General features: G+C 35.7%; 1 protein-coding gene across 1 annotated transcript in view; it reads left to right on the top strand.

The window, feature by feature from the left end:
• Positions 1-19,684, top strand: part of ANKRD28 (ankyrin repeat domain 28) — a 132,129-nt gene that overhangs the window by 16,182 nt on the left and 96,263 nt on the right. Inside the window, exon 3 of the mRNA XM_017522484.2 lies at positions 15,942-16,020. Within this exon, the coding sequence (XP_017377973.2) occupies positions 15,942-16,020 (79 nt within the window). The remainder of the gene's footprint in view (positions 1-15,941; positions 16,021-19,684) is intronic.

Below are 19,684 nucleotides of genomic sequence, written 5' to 3'. Positions count from 1 at the left end.
CAGGGTTTCACCATGTTGACCAGGATGGTCTCGATCTCTTGACCTCGTGATCCACCCGCCTCGGCCTCCCAAAGTGCTGGGATTACAGGCTTGAGCCACTGTGCCCGGCCTAGAAGTTTTATAGTTTTAAGTTTCACATTTATCAACATATCCATTGAAAAGGATTTTCTGTCTAAAAGGAAAGAGGCTTTATGCCAGCTAACAGTTTGTATACGAGGAAAATGCAGTCTTATGTACAAAACAAAGGTGCATTCTAAGAGAACAGAGAGAAAGTTTGTCTTTCATGGCAAAAGTTCTTGCCCGGGTTCCCATTCTGATCTGCTTGTAGAAATGAGGGATGCAAACTTACTTAGTTCTGGTTGTTTGAAACTTCTTGGGTTCTGATGGTTCAGCTCAGGTCATAGCATATTGGTTGATTCATGTAGCATAAACAGGAACAGACAACTATGAAAGTGCCAAAGTTTAGTGAGTATGGTATTTTTCCTGGATCACTGAGTATGTGTGTAACCTCTGGTTACCAAATGGCTACTTGACTCTATTTCAAATTTAGTTCCATTTAGTCACTCAGGATCCATCTTGAAAGATTGCCTCTTTCAGAGTTCACAGATTTAAATGTGCTGTCTATTTTTACTTAATATTTGCGTTTGATGCAAAGTATATGACAGAGTTTATTAATTTCTCTCACCAGTATTTTGTAATTTCATTATAAGTCTTTTGTCAGATTTATCAGTATTATATAATTTTTTATCCTAATGTAAATGGCGTTTTTGTTTAATTTTAAATTAACGTAATTATTCTCCACTACTGAAACAAGTTTCTCCTGAGTACTCTACTCCATGTTCCAGGAATTATTAATTTTCCCTGCCTGGCTAGTTGGAACAGAATACTCTGGTTTTTTTGTGATCTGTCGTTCTCATTGGGGGTGATATCATACCTACTTGAGAGAAAATAGATTCTTTGTGGGTATGTGTATATTTGAAAAATCTTACGTATTCCACTGTTTTGTGGTCTTCCAAAGGGTCAAATTGCATAACTTAGAAATACAGTGGTATTAAGATTTCATGAGGAACAATTAGGAAAAACTATCAGAAAAGGATAGTAAGGAAAAAAAAAGTTGAAAAACACTGCTGTTTCTTTCACCAGCTTCAGGTAGTATTTTTACACAACTGTCCCACCCAGTACTCAGTTGAGTACTCAAACAGAGATTCTGCAGATCTTTCTCTCCAGGTACTACTTTCTCCTAAGTTGCTCTGTCCTGAGAACTGCAGCCCTTTTGTTTGTTCCAGACTGTCTCCTAAACTCAGGGAATTAAAAACAACAACAATAAAACTTTGTATACAGCATTAATAATTTTCTTGATTAAAGCAGCTGACATTCCACTGAATGTTTTTGACTTAATGCATTACATATTTTGTGAAATGGTAATTTTATATTCCAGCAGTATTTTTGGAATAGAAATTCTTAACATTAGCCTACCAAACAATTGGATTACATTTGATGATTAAAATTGTCCAGTTATAGAAGGCATCACCTCTCCTTTTTATTATTATTTATATTAGTTTTAATTGACAAATCATAATTCTATATAGTTATACAGTACAATGTAATATTTTGGTACATGTATACAATGTGGGATGATTAAATCAAGCTAATATATCCATCACTTCACTTTTTTGTGATTTTTTTTTTTTCCCTCTTCACGCTTTTGTTCCATCCAGGCCTGCCCACATTGAGGGCAGATCTTCCCCACTCAGTCCACTGACTAACATGCCAGTCTCCTCCAGAAACATCCTCATGGATTTGTACAGAAATAATGCCATACCAGCTATCTATGTATCCTTTCAGATTCTGTCAGATGGACACCTAAAATTTGTGACAGGTCCTTTGCCTCTTTTAATTAGGTGGTTTTCTTGCTGTTGAGTTGTTTGAGCTTATTATATACTTTGGATATTAACTCTTTATCAAATATATGGTTTGCTAATAAAACATGGGATTTTTTTTTTCTCTTTGCAAAAGTTTTTTATTTAATGCAGTCTCATTTGCCAGTTTTTCTTTTTGTTGCTTGTGCTTTCAGGTCATATCCAAAATAATATTGCTCAGACCAGGGTTGTGGTACTTCTCCACCACTGCCCCAGTGTTTGTAGTTTTATGATTTAAGGTCTTATTAATGTATTTTGGGCTGATTTTTGTAAGTGGTATGAGATAAGGATCCAGTCTTACTCTTCTGCATGTGGATATTCAGTTTTCCTAATGTCTGTTATAGAAGAGGCTGTTCTTTCCACATTGCGTGTTCTTGGCACCTTTGTCAAAAATCAAGTGACCATAAATGAGTCGATTTATTTTTGGGCTTTCTGTCCTGTTGCATTGATCACTGTGTCTGTTTCAATGCCAATACCATGCTGTCTTGGTTACAGTAACTTTATAATATATTTTGAAATTAACCAGTGTGATGCCTCCAGCTTTGCTCTTTTTGCTGGTGATAGTTTTTAGCTATTCAGGGTCTTTTATTATTCCATATGCATTTAAGGATTGTTTCTCTAGTTTCTGTGGAAAATGACATTGGAATTTTCATAGGGATTGCACTGAATTTGTAGATAGCTTTGGGTAATAAGGACATTTCAACTATTTTTTTTTAGTTCATGAGCATAGTGTATCTTCTCATTTATTTGTGGTTTTTCAGTTTTTTTCATTAATGTTTTATAGTTTTGAGTATATAGATCTTCTGTTTGGTTAAATTTTCACATAAATATTTTACTTTTTTGTTGTTGCTATTGTAAGTAGGATTGTTTTCTTAATTTCCTTTTTGAAGGGTAATTTGTTGTTAATATATGGGAAGGCTGCTGATTTTTTAATATGTTGATTTTGTATCTTGCAACTTAATTTGTCAGTTTCAGTCGGTTTTTGTTTTTGTTTTTCGGCGTGTCTTTAGGGTTTTCTCTGTGTGAGACCATGTCTGCAAATACAGTTTCATTTCTTTCTTTCTTATTAGAATGTCTTTTACTTCTTTCCCTTGCCTAATTGTTCTGGCTAGGACTTGGCAGCAATGGTGGTTAGGAATGGTAAGGGTGGGCAGCATTCTTGCCTCTCATCTTAGAAGAAAGCTTTTAACCTTTACTGTGAAGTGTGATGTTAACTGTGGGCCTGCCATTTTTGGTCTTTATAGGACCTGTTATTGATGTGTAATTTTGGTGTTTTTAAATTCAGTACTTAGCGTAGGATGTTGTCTGTATTTTTGTATATTACTATAGAGCAATGTCTAGATTACAACATGAATTAATAACTAGATTCTAAAATACCTACAGGAAATTTGTCCTGGGCCAAGAACCATGCCTTCCATATTGTAGATAGTTAGCACTGGAAAGGGTTCATAAAGATTAAGTAGTTAAATCAACTCTGTTAAACATGAGGCAAAACTAAGGCTCTTGGAATTATTTGATTTGCTCGCTCCCATTTGGTCACTTTTCAAGATCTCAAAGATACCTTAAGAGCCTAGTTTTCTTTATGTCAAATTTAGTTTTCTGTCCACGTTGTCTCCCCTGGTGTGTCACCTCTCAGTTCTTTCTAGTGGCTTATCATTATAAGTAATTTCTTATTTTTTTCTTGTAACTGTAAGCTTATAAGCTCTTTAGTAAATACTTGTGTAATTTGATAAGATTTGGTATGTTGGTTGATTCATTTGACTATTAATATGTGCCAGTTACTATGCTGGGTCCTTTGAAGCAAGTCTAATCATGCATAATTTATTCTCCCTGCTTCTTAATGTTATTTCCTTATATCAGATTCAGTTGTACCTGCATTCTCTACATCTTCCTTTGCCTCATCTTAAGCTTATGTTCATTCTTCAGGCTGCAGTTTACGGTAGGCAGACTTTTAAGATGGTCATCTGTATGGTTTCTGGTATTGTAAGCATGATAGAGTATTTTATTAGTTTGTTCTCCCACTGCTATGAAGAAATATCCAAGACTGGGTAATTTATTTAAAAAAAAAAAAAAAAGGTTTAATTGACTCAGTTCTGCATGGCTGGGGAGGTCTTACTTAACTTACAATCATGGCAGAAGGCACCTCTTCACTGGGCGGCAGGACAGAGAATGACTGCCAGCAGAGCAAATGCCACACACTTAGAAAACCATCAGATATCCTGAGACTGACTCATTATCATGAGAACAGCATGGGGAAAACTGCCACCCATGTTTCAGTTGCCTCTACCTAGACCCATCCTTGACACGTAGGGATTATTACAATTCAAGGTGAGATTTGCCTGGGCACACAGAGTCAAACCATATCAGATATCATTCCTGATTAGTTTATGTCATATGGCAGAGCACAAAGCTGGCTCTAAGTAAGTGACATTATCTAGATAGGTCTGCCCTAATCACATGAACTCTTTAAATCTGAGTATAGAGTTAGTAACAAAGGGAGTAGATTAGAAGTATGAAAGGGATTTGATGTGAAGGATATTCTCTGTTGCTGGCTTTGAAGATGGAGGGAACCATATGGTAAGAACATAGGCATTCTCTGTGACTGGAGGGTGACCTCTGGCTGGCAACCAGGAAGGAAAGTGGAGGTCTTAGAAGAACAAAGAACTGACTGTTGCCTGAATGAACTAAAAAACAGATTTTTTTCCTTTTTTTAAGTCAGGCTTTCAGGTGAGAACACAGCCCATCAACACGTTGATTTCAACTTTGTGTCATCCTCAGCAGAGAACCCAGTCACACTATGTCAAACTACTGTCCTTTAAAACTGTGAACTAAAAGATAACCTGTTTTAGGCTGTTGGACCTCTGGTAATTTGTTATGCAGTAATAGAAAAAGAATATCATACATAAGTGTCTTTTTCTGGAACTCCTTTCCTGGTCTCCCAGCTAGTATTACATCAGCCTAATAGGTGTCCATAGCACTCTGAACTTCTTCCTTGTAACAGTCATCATATCCCATTAAACTCTCTGGAGATAGAAATCTTGTTTGACTTATTTCCTGCTTTTATACACAGAGTATGGTAAATAGTAGCTATTTAAAAAGTGTTAGAAATGAATGAATAAAAGAAGACACAGCCCCTGACTTTAGCAAGCGTATAATCTAAAGGTATTTGGTTATATTATGTGTGGGCATTAAGGGAGATAGAGCGGAAAGAAGGTATGGGTGTGTGTGTGTGTGTGTTTATAGTTTGGTTTTGGTGATGGGAGCAGTCAGCTGTCTAAGTTGTGCCTCTGAAGTCAGTGATCTGACAGACCATAAACAGAAAACTGCAAATGATAGCAAAGTTATTATTTCATAAGAGAATACTGTCTTTCTTCATATTTCAGGTACACATGTGTTTTGTTTAGGCCTTTGTGTTTTAAATTTCTTTAAAAAGAAGCCTGTTTAGCTTAATTGTACTTAGGCAGTTGATACATGACTCGCTCAAAAAATAATAAAATCATCATTTAGAACATATGTGTCTATGTATATGAGAAATAAAATAACAGTTACAAATACTGTGCAGGTCAAGGTTTCATCATTAGTTTGGAAAATAAATATGTACAGTGAGGGTTTGAGGTTTTATTTACATAGATTCTCTCTCCCCCTGCCCCCCCCCACCCATTGCCTTGCACTGATCTCTGGTAATAAAATTTCTACTTTTATTCCTGATTCCTTGTAGAACCAAACTGGTGATTGGGGGAGGGGCATGGGTATATAAATTAGGATAAATAGTTTTTTCAGTTTTCAGGTGACCCTCTTTTTATTTTGAACATTAGTTCAGGAGAACAAAATTTCCCAAACCAACAAAAGAAACTACTGTCCTTAGGCTGGAAATATTTCAGAGCCTTTGTCTTCTGTCAATTCTTTAATATATTTTACCTCTTAATTCCGATGTGTTTTAACTGATACTTTGGAAGAATGGTTAAACTTTCATAACCAACTTTTTTTCCTTGTTTCTTTTAACCTTTTTAAAATTTGGAAATATAATAAATTATGTAAAACAAATGTAATTTTAATGAATATGTAAATGTAACCACTACCCAAATCTGAAAACAACATTGTTAGCACCTTAGAAGTGCTGTTGTTGGTGACCACTTTATGATCAAAACTTTTCACCCCACCCATCAGTGTAACGAGTAAATTTTTGTAACAGCCTCTTTTGGTTTTCTTTATAATTTTGCCACCTACTTTTTCTTCCCTAAGCAATATAATTTAGTTTTGCATATTTTGAATCAAATGGATCATACAATATACATTCTTTGAGTCTGTGTTCTTTTGTGCAATGCTGTTTTGTTTTAAAAATTTACCTGATTCCACTGAATATAACCAACACAGTTTATCCATTCTGCTGTTAATGGATAATTGGGTTGTTTAACATTTTTTTCTATTTTGAACAATGCAGCTATTTGTAAACATGTCTTCTGATACACATAAGCATGCATTTCTGTATCGTAAGTACTTGGTCATACATATATTCCGTTTTACTTGATAATGTCATATTATTAAATAACTTAAACTTCCATGAGGACTGTATGAGAATTTTTAATTGGTTCACATCTTTGGACCACATTCTTTGTTTTCGAAGTATGTAATGTACGATATATGGTAAAGTGTTTATTTGGACATAGTACAGTTTCCTAGCATATAGCTTTTAAAAAACCATTGGAATTTCTGGTGATAAGTGTCTTTTGTATGCTTATGAGGTGATTGGTGGCTAGAGGCCCCTCAGATACCTTCAAGATGAGGGCTTGTCTCCTGAAAGGCGAAAGCATGAACTTTTCATGCTCCCTACTTCCCAACCTCTATAGAGAGAAGAGGGACTGAATGTTGAGTTGGTCACCAGTAGCCAGTTATTTAATCAATCATGCTTATGTAATGAATCTTCCATAAAAGCTCAAAAGGACTGGGTTCAGGGATTTTCCAGAAACAACATGTGGAGGTTCCTGGAGGATGGTGTACCCAGAGAGGAAATGGAAGTTTCTTGCCCTTGCATGGAAGCTGCGTGCCTTATACATCTCTTTCATCTGGCTGTTCATCTGTAACCTTTTTTGTGTTGTTTATTAATAAACCAATAAATATAAGTAAAGTGTTCCCAGATTATATTTGAGTTTCTCCATCAAATTAAACCTGAGAAGGAGGTAGTTAGAACCTCAATTTGTAGCCAGTTTGTGAGAGGTATAGGTGAAAACCTACTACTCGGGACTGGCATCGAAGTAAGGGGGAGTGTATTGGGAATTAGCACTCACTTTGAGATCTGATGCTATCTTCAGGTAGATGGTCTCAGGTTTGAATGGAATTAGAGTACATCTAGCTGGTGTCCTCCAGGGAATTGCTTTGTTGTATGAGGAAATAACCTCCACACATCAAGTATCAGTTTTTTATAGAGTGGTGTGTGACTAGAAGGAAAAAAAACTGATCTTTCCTCCTACATACTTGTATGTTGTTATTTTAGCTTGCTTTTTTAATGATGGTTTCAGGCACCTTTTGTATGTTTATTAGACATGCATATAGGCCAGCCTCTTTTATGAAGTACTATTAAATCTCCTGAGCCAGGCATGGTGACTCACACCTGTAGTCCCAGCACTTCAGGAGGCCAAGGTGGGTGGATCATTTGAGTTCAGGAGTTTGAGACCAGCCTGGCCAACATGATAAAACCCCACCTGTACTAAAAATACAAAAATTAGCCAGGCATGGTGGTGGGTGTCTGTAGTCCCAGCTACTAGGGAGCATGAGGCAGGAGAATCACTTGAACCCCGGAGCCATAGAGAACCCTTGCTACAGATTCAGACTCTTTGTTTCGTAAATAAATAAATCTCCTACCTGTTTTTCTTTTGAGTTGTCTTTTATTAATTTGCAGCGGGTCTTTTTATGTTCTGGATATGAGCCCTTTTTGACCTGCGGATGTTACAGATATCTTCTGCCATTCCAACTTGTCTTTTCAAAACTCTTTATGATGTCATTAACATGAGGTCTTAATTTTTTATGCCTTGTTTTTCCGGTTTGTTTTTTTAATAGTTAATGCTTTTAATGTCTTGTTTCAGAAGTCTTTCCTTGAGTTGTCAAGATAATATTCCATATTCATATGAGGACTTTTAACATTTTGCTGTTTACATTTAATTTTGTATTATATTTGTAGTTAAATTATACATATAATGTGAGGTAGTAGTTTGGGTCTGGTTTTTGTTTTTGTTCTTTTCTAAATAGGTACCACATTGTCTGAGCATAATTTAAATGTCCATATTTCATTGAGTGAAACGGTTTTTTTTGAGTTTTAAGAGATCTTTATATATTGAATTCAATTTCTCTGTCAAATCTGTGATTTGCAAATATTTTCTCTCAGTGCATGCTTTGTCTTTTTATCCTCCTAAGTGTGTCTTTCTCACTACAGAAGTTTCATTTTGATGAAGTTTAGTTCATTAACTTCATGGATTTTGCTTTTGGTTTAAGAGCTGATTATACAACCCACAATTTTCTCCTAAGTTTTAATAATTTTAGATTTGGGAGATAGTTCTATGATTCCTTTAAAGTTATTTTTGTTTGTTTGTTTTTGTTTTTTTGAGACAGAGTCTCGCCCTGTCACCCAGGCTGGAGAGAAATGGCACCATCTTGGCTCACTGCAACCTCTGCCTCCCAGGTTCAAGTAATTCTCCTGCCTCAGCCTCCCAGGTAGCTGGGGCCACAGGCATACGCTACCACGCCTGACTATTTTTTGTGTTTTTAGTTAATATTTATATTAGGTGTTAGGTATAGATGGAGGTTAATTTTTTGGCATGTGGTTGTCCAGGGTCATTTGTTGAAAAGATTATTTCTACATTGAATTGTCTTGGTACTTCAGTCAAAAATCAATCATATTTGTATGGGTTTGTTTCTAGACTCTACTCTGGTCATGTCTGCCTTTTTTCTCTTACCACCCTGTCTTGATTACTTCACTTATATAGTAGTTATTGCAATCAAACAGTGCGAGGCCCCCAACTTCATTATATTCCTCCTAAATTGTTTCTACCATTTTAATTTGTTAGATCCTTTCTAGGCCTATAAGCTACGTAACTTTAAGCCAGGTAATCTATGGACATGGACAGTTTGTTTTCTCTAGATACTTTTTACCTAATTACGAAGCCATGACATAAACCCAAAATTGAGTAGTAACAAGAATGTCATCTTATATGATACAGATAATAATGTTGTAAAAAGAGTATAGGATAGAGAAATCTCAGTGGACTGATATGGTCCTGAAGACTGTGTGAAGGAAGTGGAAACTGAACTTGGCCTTGAAGAGTAGAGGGGATTTGGGTAGTGGAAAGACATCTGGCCAGAGGGAATATATGTAAAGATGAAAATATGCCATATATTCTGTGACTCGGTTCCAGCTATTGGTTAATAGTTTGAATATCAGGTTAAGGAGGCATAATCGAGGTGATTGGTGGTGGTGACAACAGCCAGTTAAGGTGATTGAGCAGTGTTACAAATGAGATAATGAAAGTGAAATTGTTTCCAAGTATGCTGCCAGCTAAGCCAGTTGGATCTCTAATGTGATCTGAGAATAGATAAAATCCTAGAAGAGTGGTAGTAAATTTAAAAATGAAGTTAACTAAAAGCACAACATAAATATTCTCCCAAATAGCTCTAAGACTACTAACCATCACTTCTGCACCAAAGTAGCCAGAATTGTCTTGCTTGAAGCAGCTATAGATATTCTCCACTATCTTAACAGAGTTATATCCTTAAGACTGAAGTTCACCATGAGGCTTCCCTGAGTGCAGGTCTGAAGGACAGCTACGTAATCAAAACTTACTTTATAAAGGGGAAAAAGAGTGGATCTCATGAGTCCTAGCCAGGTCCAACTGAGTTCTGGGGACCATAACCTGAGCACTGATGATACATAAATATTAACAGGGAAGTTTTAGGTGATAGGAATAGAAGAAAAAATCACCATGTTAGGGGCAGGAAAGAGCGACTATTAGCTGTAAATGGGAAAAATAGAGAAAGGAAAGAAAAACACAAAGAAAACTGTGCCACTATCAATGAGAAAAAGTGAAGTCAGACCACAGAATATTTTGAGGGAGAATGATTAGTTTTAAGTGGACTGTGATTAAACAGATAGAGGAATACTGTAAATAGAGGCAGCATAATACAATAACAACATGCACCTCAGAGTCCAGCTACCTGTGCTGGAGTCTGATTCTGCCACTTCCTATGATCTTGAATGAGTTTCTTAAACTTTTCTATGTTTTGATTTCCTTCTCTGTGAAATAAAGGGATACAATCGCATACTTAGCCTTATGGGGTAAATGCTTAAAGCAGTTCTAGCAGAAAGTAAGCACTAGGTAAGTGTTAATTGTTTTGTTTTCTATTGCTACTAGTCTTCCTAAGGAGTTATAGCTAATGTACATGAACATTTTCAAGACCTGGACAACGGCAGAATTACAGACCTGTATCATTGCAATAAAGGTTGTCATTGAATCCAACCTAAATGGGTGAATTCGGAGTCACTTTTAAGTATTTTGCATTGAACAAATATTCTGTCTTTCACTTTGTCATTTCTTTCTTTTGACTTCCCTATTATCCTATTTTATGTGTTTCCTCTTAGAGCTTGATCTTGAAATCTGCATTAAGGTAAAACTTCCACTGAAAATGTACAAATGTAGTCTTAGTTCCAGATTTGATTTAAGCCACCTCATAGATCTAACCCTTTTCCTGTCCTGAGCTTGGCATCCCACCATAGATTCATTTTCTCACAGCCTCATTTCTTCCTAAGTTATCTAAGCTTCCCTAGTGTTTTTTTTTTTAGCTTGCTTTTAGTGTTCATTGTAGCATAACATATAAATAAAGAATAATTCAGAATAATTCTGAATACTTTTTAAAAACTTATTTTGAAGAAATTATAAACACACCAGAAATTGCAGATGATATGGAGCAACCCCATGTTTTCATCATGAGATTCCTTCGGTGGTGATAACTTTTAGTGCATTATCAAAACCAGGAAATTGGTATTGGCACAATACACCTAACTAGACTACAGACCTTACTTTGATTTCAGCAGTTGTTGCAGGCACTCATTTGGGGGAGAGGAGTTGTGTGTGGTATGTAGTAATTGTGGTGATGGCTTTGTGCATGAATCTATGGCACTTTGACATATGTATAACCACCAGCACACTCAAGGTACAGAACCATTCCATCACCACAAAGAAATTCTCTCATCTTACGACTACTTGTGTAGCACTTCACTAATGCACTGGCTCAGCTCTTTCCTATGACCCAACTCCAGAGTAGTTAACAATCATTGATCTCGTTTAGGCCTTCTGATGTATTTCACCTTCTGTCTTTCAGGATAATTACTATAAGAGCTAAAACTATTTTTTTTTTTTTTAATTTGGGGAGCACTCTTGTAGTCCTAATCATATGCACAAAATGCCTTTCATAGCACTTATATAAGAACTGTAAGAAAAATGTATTTTCTTAAAAATATATGATTGCCATTCTATAAAGACATATCCACACGTATGTTTATTACAGCACTATTTACAATAGCAAAGACTTGGAAACAACCCAAATGCCCATCAATGATAGACTGGATAAAGAAAATGTGACACATATACACATCAAGGGAAACTATGCAGCCATAAAAAAGAATGAGTTCATGTCCTTTGCAGGGACATGTATGAAGGTGGAAGCCATCATTCTCAGCAGACTAACCAAGGAACAGAAAACCAGACACCACATGTTCTCACTCATAAGTGGGAGTTGAACAGTGAGAACACGTGGACACAGGGAGGGGAACCTCACACACTGGGGCCTGTTGGGGGTGGGGGGAAAGGGAATGGAAAGCATTAGGACAAATACCTAATGCAGGCGGAGCTTAAAACCTAGATGACAGGTTGATCGGTGCAGCAGATCACCATGGCAAATGTATACCTATTTTACAAACCTGCATGTTCTGCACATACATCCCAGAACTTAGAGAAAATTTTTAAAAAATATTATATGATTGAATGAGTTTGAAAACTTCAGTCTGATGTGTATTTAATAATTTGGGGTTATTTTGGAACACTACATTGAGATCTAATGGCTTCTAAACAAACTGACTTACTAAAAAAATTTAATGGACACCTACTACTTACAAAATGCCTGGTTATGGGAAATTATTTTCAGATTTTTTTATTATAATGCTTTTCTGTTGATTGAATACGTGTAACTTTTTTTTTTTTTTTACTTTGTAAAACATGTACCTGTAGAAGACTAGAAATAATGAAAATTAACCTTTTTACACACTTCAAATCCTAGTCAACAAACTTTCTTCCCCAGGGACAATCACTGTACTTATTTTTTGAGTGTTCTTCCAGAGATATTTCATACATATTCAAGCCTAAGGGTATGCAGAACCTTTTAACTGCAGTGGTTCTGAGCCTGCATTTTTGTTTAATGTTGTGCTTTAGAGATTGCATTGATAAGGAACACTGAGATCTGCTTCTTATTTTATATTGGAAGCGTAGGATTTCATTGTGTGGATGTACAACTAGAAGGCCTCTCATCTGGTATATGGTAGTTGGGAATTGTAAAAAGCGATCTCTGAGCATTTCATTGTGACTGTATTTTCCAGCTTTTTTTTTTTTTTTTTTTTTTTAATTAGGCCAAAGCTTTTTCATTGGATGTGGAGTCCACTGACAGGTGTTCAGTGTTCTCTTTCTTGCTCAGACTATACTCACAATGCATTATCTATAACTTCCATTTAGAGTTTCTGTAGCTGATATGAGAAATTAGACCCTTAAGAAACAATCTTAGGGCAAAACCCTTAAGGTTTTTACTGTTTACTGTTTGCCTTAGTGTTTCCTGTTGTCTTAGCCATACCCAATTCAATAGCACCTTCCTTTCAGTAGTTCGCTTGTATTGATTCTTCAGTTGTGGTAACAAACACATCTTACCCTTGATAAACATACCCCATCATAGGAGCAAAAATGTATGGGCTTATTAGTGGTATACTGCTAGTCAAAATATTTAATGTGCCTCAGCATCTGTTAATTTTACTCAGGAAGCCAAGGATATTGGTTAATTATGTGAGTCAGTTAAATAAATAGATTAATTAGCGCTTCTTGTGTTTTATAATTTTAGGTAACCATTTAGCAGGCATTTAAGTTGTTTCTGGCATTTTGCCTCCTACAGTGATTCAATAAATATGCTTAATCATTTTATCTGGACGTGGGCTTTTTTAAAAAAACACCTTAAAATGGAATTACTATGTCTGAGGAGATAGTCACTTTTTAATTTTAGTACATTTTGCTGAAAGAAATCTTAAATATTTTATTACCTAATCTTTCATGTTTAACTATAGTAAAGTATGATATATAAACTCTTTCTCTCAAAATTAACCAGTTTTATGTCTCCCTTTACTTCAAATTGATTTGTAGAGAGGAAAAACTGTGTTCATATGAATCATAAAACATGTTAATGGGATTCGAGAACCACTGAATCATAGAATTCCAGACATCTCACACATAGATGACTCACTTTCTGTGTTGTTTTGCTGTGTGTGTGGTTTATCTGGCGCAGTATGTTTCTCAATTTGACTAAATCTGATCATATTTAAACACTCTAGGGAGTTTGCTGTGTTAATGAGTAACACTGAAAAGCCTAGGCAAAGGATCTTTTCTTTAAAAAATGACTAAATTAGTACTCATCTTTGCATGTGTCCTGTTACTTTAGTGATCCTGAGTTAGCCCTTTCAACACTCGTTTGTTGAATAATTTCTGTGCAGAGCATTCTGTTTCCTTGGGTGATATATAATGGAATAAAAAACAAGGTCTTGTAATTGTGATTAGAGAAAGAACTCAGCTTATTGAACACTTTAACATTATTGGCACTATATCAACCTCCTTTTACCGGAACACCTGTTACTATTTTAAGGGCAAAAGTAATATTAAAATTATAGGAAGAAATGTTTGAAGAGACCAATGATAATTATATGTTACATACATTTTCCTTCACCCCCCACCCAGCCAGATAGGATCTTGCACTGTTGCCCAGGCTGGAGTGCAATGGCATGGTCTTAGCTCACAGCAGCCTCAATCTCCTGGACTCAAGCCATCCTCCTAGCTACTCGGCAGGTGCATGACACCAGCTAATTTATTTACTTGGTTTTTTGTAGAGCTAAAGTCTCACTATGTTGCCCAGGCTGATGTAGAACTCCTAGCCTCAAATGATCCTCCTGCCTCAGCCTCTGAAATGTTAAGATATGCCTTTATAATAACGTCATATGCTACAGCTAAGCCTTTTTTGGATTGCCTATAGATATTTAATCCCTTTTTTGCCTAGCAAGCAGGTTTTTACTTTAATTCTTGATGGTACAACTATTTTTTTCTTAAAGTAATTAACGGATTCCCAAACTAGAAAATTATTACAAAATGAAGTAAAAAGTTTTTCATTTGTTTAAATCTTGAAAACTGTAGTAGTAGTCTAATATGGTAAGAGGCCCCACAGTATAGCACCTACTTTAAATATGTTTATTTCTCTTAATAGCCTGAAAGTCAGTGGTCCAAGCTGGTGGGGCAGCTCTTTTCTGTAAGATTATTTACTCCAGATCTTATTGCTTGACAGCATGCTAATAATGTTGGCTTGTTTCAAAGGGGCTTAGTTTCACATGTGCCTTCCAGCCTGTGGGAAGTGGGAAACAATTAGCCCACTTCTATAGTAGTAGTCTTTTAAGTTGAAGATGACTTGGAAGTTGTGCTGCCCATTATTAATTTCCACTCACATACCAATGGTCCACACTAAGTAACAACTTCAAGGGAGGCTAGGAAATGTATTCTCTCACTGGGTGGCTAAGTGACCAGCTGAAATTTTATTCCTGTGGACAAAGAGAAGAACATAGTGGAAAACAACTAACAATTTGTCACAAAAGCCTTAATCAAAAATGAAGGATGTAAATTTCAGTATTTCTCAATAGCTTTTTCAAATGCAGCCAGCTCAGTAATACTCTGTTTCAACTTTGGATTGGTTATTTATGAATTAAAAATCCTTGAATTTGACATTACTCTAAAACCTTGCATATTGAACTGGAGAACACTGTTATTTTCTGGTAGGAGATCCATGAAACATGAATTAGAGGTAGCTTCTTTTCCTGGAGCAGGATTTTGAGGAGTATGTATTTTTTATATTGAAACAGACATGAATATATTTTGGAGATGAAAGTAAAACTGGCAGGAATGTCAAGAAAAAACTTTAAATTGCTTTAAAGTATAATGTCAAATCCCCAGAAATGTTTTCTTTTTTTGTCCTTAAGGGTACTCTTATGGAAACACTTTGATAAGCAAATCTTTGGGGTTGTTAAGGTTTATTTTATTCAATTAGGTTATTTTATTCAATTAGGTTAATTATACTGTAAAACTGCAGAAATATACTGACAAAAAGAAAAGATTAGTATGAAGTAAAGTTTTCCTGTATATATCAGCAGAACAAGCATCTTTATTCGAAGAAGCTATTTCTTTGTCATTTTAGATTTTTATTTTTATTCTTTGCTGCACTTCATACCGCTGCTTTAAGGTCAAATATTTCTTTTCAGGCTTTTGTCTTAGCAAGGAAATATCCTGTGTTTTTGCTTTGTTTTTTGTTTGTTTGTTTTTAATAGATACCAAGTCCTGCTCTGTTACCCAGGTTAGAGTTCAGTGGTGCAGCCATGGCTCACTGCAGCCTCATTCACTTGCAGGCTCAAGTGATTCTCCTTGCTGGAACTGTATGTGCATGGTACCATGCCTGGCTAATTGTTAAAAAACATTTTTGTAGAGATAAGGTCTTACTGTGTTGCCCAGGCTGGTCACACCCCCCCCCTTTTTTTTTTTTTTCCAATCGGGACTTACAGACTGGGCTAGAGTTATAGAAGTAATAAGTTGATAGTTAATAATGGCTTGTGATGGGGGGTTGTGGTGGTGGTTATTTAAACTATTATTAAAATTAACCTTATTTTAAAACTTATTTCCCACCTTATTGTCACAGGACAATGAAAAGCGAACCCCATTGCACGCTGCAGCTTATCTTGGAGATGCAGAAATCATTGAACTTCTTATTTTATCTGGTATGGTAACCTCTGAGTAATAACAACACATTATGTATATTTCTGTTATTCTTAATGTTTCTCAATCATAATTGACTACTTACTGCATGACCTGGTGGTTCATATTTGTTTTATAAGCTGAAACTTATTTTTGTATTTATTCTATACTGATCACATATCTTTTTCTGGGTGCATAGAGTACATTAAAGAACAAAACAAAGATTGCTGCCCTCTTGGAGCTTATACTCTGATAAAGAAAAACAAGCAATGAAAGTGAATTTTATAGTATATTAAATGATGATAAGTGCTTTGAAAAAATGAAAAGATAGATTAGGATAATGGGGGTGGGATAAGCACTATATATAGGGTATTTGTTTTTCTGGTTTGTTTTGTTTTGTTTTGTTTTTGAGATGGAGTTTCACTCTATCACCAGACTGGGCGCTATCTCAACTCACTGCAACCTCCAACTCCCTGGTTCAAGTGATTCTCCTGCCTCAGCCTCCCGAATAGCTGAGATTTACAGGCACACGCCACCATGCCCAGCTAATTTTTGTATTTTTAGTAGAGACTGGGTTTTACCATGTTGGCCAGGATGGTCTCGATTTCCTGACCTTGTGATCTGCCAGCCTCGGCCTCAAAAAGTGCTCGGATTACAGGTGTGAGCCATAGCGCCCGGCCTATATCAGGTGTTATATAGAGCAGTTATAATAGGCCTCATTGAGCACAGAATTATAGAAGATGGTTGCAGTTCTCCCAGGGGGAGGTAATGGTGGCTTATACCAAGTACAACAGTGGAGACAGTAAGAAATAATCTCCTTGTAGATATATTTTGAAGGCAATGCCAGAAAGATTTCTGTGTTCAAATAGGTTTTATCTAACCCCACTTGAGGTCATGTAAAATTTTTGTAGTCAATTATACTCCTTTAATATTTTTTCTAAACTATTACAATATGAAGTAATACTAGAACTCTCTATGATAGAATAGCTCCTATTGTGGTCAGACTACCTACAGTCCCAAAAAAGGCAAGCAGACAGTATTTAGAAATACTTGTGTTATAGCCAGGTGATTGTAATGTTATTTATTGGGAAAGAATGTATGTCATTTGTTTGAGCCTGTGTTGCCAAATCACACAAATGTATGCATAATGAAATTGGTTACGTAGTAGTATTCCTTTGATATTCTGTGGAAAGGAATGCTCAAAGGGAGAGATTTTGTGTGAAGATTTCATTAAATAGTAGCCCAAACAGAGTTTTGCCATTACAAATTCTTAAAAATTTTAAAGTCAGTTTAATTTTTAAGAAATGCCTTATTTCTGTAACATTTCATAATCATATAAAATTAAATATGGTTAAATATGGACCTGGCTTATATTTTGTTGATTTCTTTATGAATAATTTCACTGCTGATGTTCCTCCCTGAAGATGCTTGTTCCTCATTAATTTTCAGCTGAGATTTACTCAAGATAAGAACTGAGTAGGTTGAAAAAAATTATTTCTTTTAATAATATAAATTAATTCGACATGAGTTTATGGAATTTTCCACACAAACATTGTACAAGAAACAGTTTAGGACTTCGATAAGAAGTCTGCTGCTACATTTTTTATTTTAACACAGAATTCTGATTATTTTTGTTTTGTCATAAAGATTATTTTATATGATTCCACATGGAGGGTTTTTTTTTTTTCCTTTTTCATTTTTACACCTAGGAGAAGCTTTTCAAATGCTCAAAGTTGACTTAATCCCTTCCTTTTAAAAATGAATGTTTGCAACAAGGATTCTTAGTTACTTATAGAAGGTTGACTTCCTAATTTGTGTAAGTAAGATGAGCTTTATCATGAGCATGATACTATCTAGATGTCAGCTTTGAAATAAGTGTTTGAGAGAATGCTTAGTTTCTTCTGAATAATCCAAGCACAAATCATGTATAAAACTAACCATTGTACTTTTATAAAAAGTTATTTCAATTCACCTTTGAAAAAAATACCCTTTTTTTCCTTTGAGATGGAGTCTTTTGCTCTCTTGTCCAGGCTGGAGTGTAGTGGCATAGTCCTGGCTCACTGCAACCTCCCGGGTTCAAGCGGTTCTCCTGCCTCAGCCTCTTGAGTAGCTGGGACTACATGCCTGGCTAATTTTTGTATTTTTAGTAAAGCTGGGGTTTCACCATGTTGGCCAGGCTGATCTTGAACTCCTGGCCATAGGTGATCCTCCTTCCTTGGCTTCCCAAAGTGATGGGATTACAGGTGTGAGCCATTGTGCCCAGCAGAAAAAATACTTATAATATTTTGTCAGTTTTAAGAGATAATATAGTTCATGTAGATATTTACAAAGGAAAAATACAATTTTAGATGAATTTAGTTCTTTTCAGTTCTGAATAAAAAAATTAACTTTTTATATTGGCCTCAGAGCTGTACATTGTCTCCCCACCCCAGGTTTTTTCTGACTTCAATTTCTGCTACTCTTTTTGTTGCTCTGCTCTAACCTCACTGGCCGCCTTATACCTCTGGGTCTTTGCGCCCTGTTTCCTTAGCCTTAAACCTTCTTCCTCAGCAGCTTACACCTTGAACCTTTTCATGTCCTTGCTCAGATGTCGCCTCATCAACGAGATCTTACTTGGTCACTACCACCACTACCACCTAATCCCCACTCCTGTGTTATCTTTTTTTCTAGTGCTTATTGTTATCTGACATCCTTTTTAAATTATTTGTTTACTGTCATTTTCTCTCCTCCAGAATGCAAACTCCAAGAAGGCTGGTGATTAGTCTGCTTTGCTTTCCTGGCATATTTATTTGTAGTGCCTAGGATGGTGATTATAACAATATAAGTTTAGGCTGTGTCTTCTTTTCTGAAATTTGTTTACATTTTGTTCTGTTTCTCAAGTCTTTAATAGAAATGAGAATGGGAAAGGTGGGGATGAGTAGGAGTTAGGGGTTGAAGGGTAAGTGGAAAGGGAAAAAAGATGAAGATGAATGATGTGTCTCCTGTGAGTACAACTCAGGTTCTCCCTTAGACTTTTTTTCTCTTTAGACTTATCAACCTCTAATTTAAGAAAAATAAAACAAAAACTTACTTGAGTTTGGAGTAAAATTAGCTGGAGTAAAATCCAAGACTAGATTTCTATTGAACTAGAACCTTAGCTTTCTATTAACAAACAACGAAAAATAAAGAAATAAACCAGGCTTTGTGTTACCATGAAAGACACTACAGATAATGTGAATGGCACAATGTCTTGCCAAACAGATTTGGATGCAGTCCTGACCTTACCTCTTAATACCTCCATGATCTTTTGAAGTTTATTTTCTCTCTGAGCCTCAACTTCTTCACCTTAAAAAAAAAAAAAAAAGGGAATAATATAAATTTTATAGGCTTAAAGAAGCAAATGAGATTATGTCATTAAGATACCTAGAAAAGTCCCTGGCATATAGTATTCAAAATTGTGGCTATTATTTTTTTAAGCAACACTTCTCTTTTTTACTTTCACTTTTTTGGTTCTGCCAAATAAATAAATTCCTTGATGTCAGGAATTATCTTCTTTGTGACTTTTAGATATGCTTTCTTAAAAATTCTCCCCTGTCAGTTTTGAAGTTCAGTTATTACATTCTGAAATGTTAAAAAGGAAGGTATGACTTACCTACTGGAGAGATATGAAAAAGAATTTATTTCCACAATCTTGAAAGACAAAGGTTG

This window comes from Cebus imitator, unplaced genomic scaffold (genome assembly GCF_001604975.1).
Source record: "Cebus imitator isolate Cc_AM_T3 unplaced genomic scaffold, Cebus_imitator-1.0 Scaffold24, whole genome shotgun sequence".
NCBI classification, from domain to species: domain Eukaryota; kingdom Metazoa; phylum Chordata; class Mammalia; order Primates; family Cebidae; genus Cebus; species Cebus imitator.
This window is presented reverse-complemented; position numbering and strand designations above follow the sequence as displayed.